General features: G+C 54.2%; 1 protein-coding gene across 1 annotated transcript; it reads left to right on the forward strand.

Annotated features, from left to right (window-relative positions):
• The first annotated feature begins 11 nt into the window (after positions 1 to 11).
• Positions 12 to 2,596, forward strand: LOC117800566 (elongation factor 2-like). The gene has a single exon (XM_034653118.1). It carries the CDS (start codon positions 20 to 22, stop codon positions 2,594 to 2,596), a length of 2,577 nt encoding a protein of 858 aa, XP_034509009.1. The 5' UTR covers positions 12 to 19.
• Positions 2,597 to 3,002: the final 406 nt, after the last annotated feature.

The raw sequence follows: 3,002 nt of genomic DNA on the forward strand, positions 1-3,002 counted from the left end.
CCCGACGCCATCCGCCAACATGGTGAACTTCACAGTAGACCAGATCCGGGCCATCATGGACAAGAAGGCCAACATCCGGAACATGTCGGTGATTGCCCACGTGGATCATGGGAAATCCACCCTGACAGACTCACTGGTATGCAAAGCTGGAATTATCGCCTCCGCCCGTGCGGGTGAGACCCGTTTCACTGACACAAGGAAAGACGAACAGGAGAGGTGCATCACCATCAAATCCACGGCCATTTCCCTCTTCTACGAGCTCTCGGAGAACGACTTGGCCTTCATCAAGCAAAGCAAAGATGGCTGTGGGTTCCTGATCAACTTAATCGACTCTCCTGGCCATGTTGATTTTTCTTCAGAAGTCACAGCTGCCCTACGAGTCACCGACGGTGCTTTGGTTGTTGTGGATTGTGTTTCTGGGGTGTGTGTCCAGACAGAGACGGTTCTGCGCCAGGCCATTGCTGAGAGGATCAAGCCGGTTCTGATGATGAACAAGATGGACCGGGCTCTGCTGGAGCTGCAGCTGCAGCCTGAGGAGCTCTACCAGACGTTCCAGCGCATTGTGGAGAACGTCAACGTGATCATCTCCACTTACGGGGAAGGCGAGAGCGGCCCCATGGGCAACATCATGATCGATCCGGTCCTTGGTACAGTGGGCTTTGGCTCAGGACTTCACGGCTGGGCTTTCACCCTGAAGCAGTTTGCAGAGATGTATGTGGCCAAGTTTGCAGCCAAAGGTGAAGGGCAGCTGAATGCCACCGAACGTGCCAAGAAGGTGGAGGACATGATGAAGAAGCTCTGGGGTGACCGGTACTTTGACCCAGCGACTGGCAAGTTCAGTAAATCTGCCATGAGCCCTGATGGAAAGAAGCTACCAAGGACATTCTGCCAGCTGATCCTTGACCCCATCTTTAAGGTGTTTGATGCCATCATGAACTTCAAGAAGGACGAAACAGCCAAGCTGATAGATAAACTGGACATTAAGCTGGACAGTGAAGACAAAGGCAAAGAGGGCAAGCCCCTCCTGAAGGCTGTGATGAGGCGCTGGCTGCCCGCCGGGGATGCGCTGCTGCAAATGATCACCATCCACCTGCCCTCCCCCGTCACTGCTCAGAAGTACCGGTGTGAGCTGCTCTACGAGGGGCCCCCCGACGACGAGGCTGCGATGGGAATTAAAAACTGTGATCCCAAGGGCCCCCTAATGATGTACATCTCCAAGATGGTGCCCACCACCGACAAGGGCCGCTTCTATGCCTTCGGCCGGGTTTTCTCGGGGATCGTATCCACAGGCCTGAAATGTAGAATTATGGGACCAAACTACACACCAGGCAAAAAGGAGGATCTGTACCTGAAGCCAATCCAGAGAACCATTCTTATGATGGGTCGCTACGTGGAGCCCATTGAAGATGTGCCTTGTGGAAATATTGTGGGGCTGGTTGGTGTGGATCAGTTCCTAGTCAAGACAGGCACGATCACCACCTTTGAACACGCCCACAACATGCGTGTCATGAAGTTCAGCGTCAGTCCTGTTGTGCGCGTTGCCGTGGAAGCCAAGAACCCAGCCGATCTGCCCAAGCTGGTGGAAGGCCTGAAGAGGTTGGCCAAATCTGACCCCATGGTGCAGTGCATCATTGAGGAATCTGGGGAGCACATTATCGCTGGAGCTGGCGAACTGCACCTGGAGATCTGCCTGAAAGATCTGGAAGAGGACCACGCCTGCATTCCCATCAAGAAATCCGACCCAGTTGTGTCCTACCGCGAGACTGTCAGCGAGGAGTCGTCGGTGCTGTGCCTGTCCAAGTCGCCCAACAAGCACAACCGGCTGTACATGAAGGCCCGCCCCTTCCCGGACGGCCTGGCCGAAGACATCGATAAAGGTGACGTCTCGGCCCGCCAGGAGCTGAAGCAGCGCGCCCGTTACTTGGCCGAGAAGTACGAATGGGACGTGGCCGAAGCCCGTAAGATCTGGTGCTTTGGCCCCGATGGCACCGGCCCCAACATCCTGACCGATATCACGAAGGGGGTGCAGTACCTCAACGAGATCAAGGACAGTGTGGTGGCCGGCTTCCAATGGGCCACAAAGGAGGGTGCCCTCTGCGAGGAGAACATGCGGGGGGTCCGCTTTGATGTCCACGATGTCACCCTGCACGCTGACGCCATTCACCGCGGTGGGGGCCAGATCATCCCCACGGCCCGGCGCTGCCTCTACGCCTCCGTCCTGACTGCCCAGCCCCGTCTCATGGAGCCAATCTATCTGGTGGAGATCCAGTGCCCGGAACAAGTGGTGGGTGGCATTTACGGTGTGCTGAACAGGAAACGGGGCCACGTCTTTGAGGAGGCCCAGGTGGCTGGCACCCCGATGTTTGTGGTCAAGGCCTACCTCCCCGTGAATGAGTCCTTTGGTTTCACCGCTGACTTGAGATCCAACACGGGGGGCCAAGCTTTTCCTCAGTGTGTGTTCGATCACTGGCAGATTCTCCCCGGGGATCCGTTTGACAACACCACCCGGCCTTCTCAGGTGGTCACCGAGACACGCAAACGCAAAGGGTTGAAAGAGGGCATCCCAGCATTAGATAACTTCCTGGACAAATTGTAAAATAAATAAATAAAAATATACAACACCAAATCTAAAAGAATAAATTTTAAAAATGGCTCTTGTGGGACTCTGAAATTTAACTCGTGTGTGACACCATTAGAGCAAGTGCTTTGGCCAAAGATGGTGGCCACCACCTTGTCCTTTTGAATCATGGGAAAAGGGTCCTACGCCTTCTTTTAACCTGGAGGGGGTTTCGGGATGCAAACAAGCCAGGGAATCATCTTGGTCATTGTAGCTTGAGAAATACACTTCCATTGACCGCAGCCGAAGCGCTGCCCATTTCCATATTTATTGGATGTTCACAGGCAAGTAAGAAAAACAATCAGGTTTCCTTTCCTTGATGGGCAACCTTCAGAAAGGAGAAGAGTCCGTGTGTCTGTGTGAAACTCGGTCCATCCTCTAAAAA

Source organism: Ailuropoda melanoleuca, unplaced genomic scaffold (genome assembly GCF_002007445.2).
Source record: "Ailuropoda melanoleuca isolate Jingjing unplaced genomic scaffold, ASM200744v2 unplaced-scaffold72616, whole genome shotgun sequence".
Lineage (NCBI taxonomy): Eukaryota > Metazoa > Chordata > Mammalia > Carnivora > Ursidae > Ailuropoda > Ailuropoda melanoleuca.

Coding starts and splice junctions, on each gene's coding strand:
- LOC117800566 (XM_034653118.1), top strand. CDS start 20: ATGGTGAACTTCACAGTAGACCAGATCCGGGCCATCATGGACAAGAAG.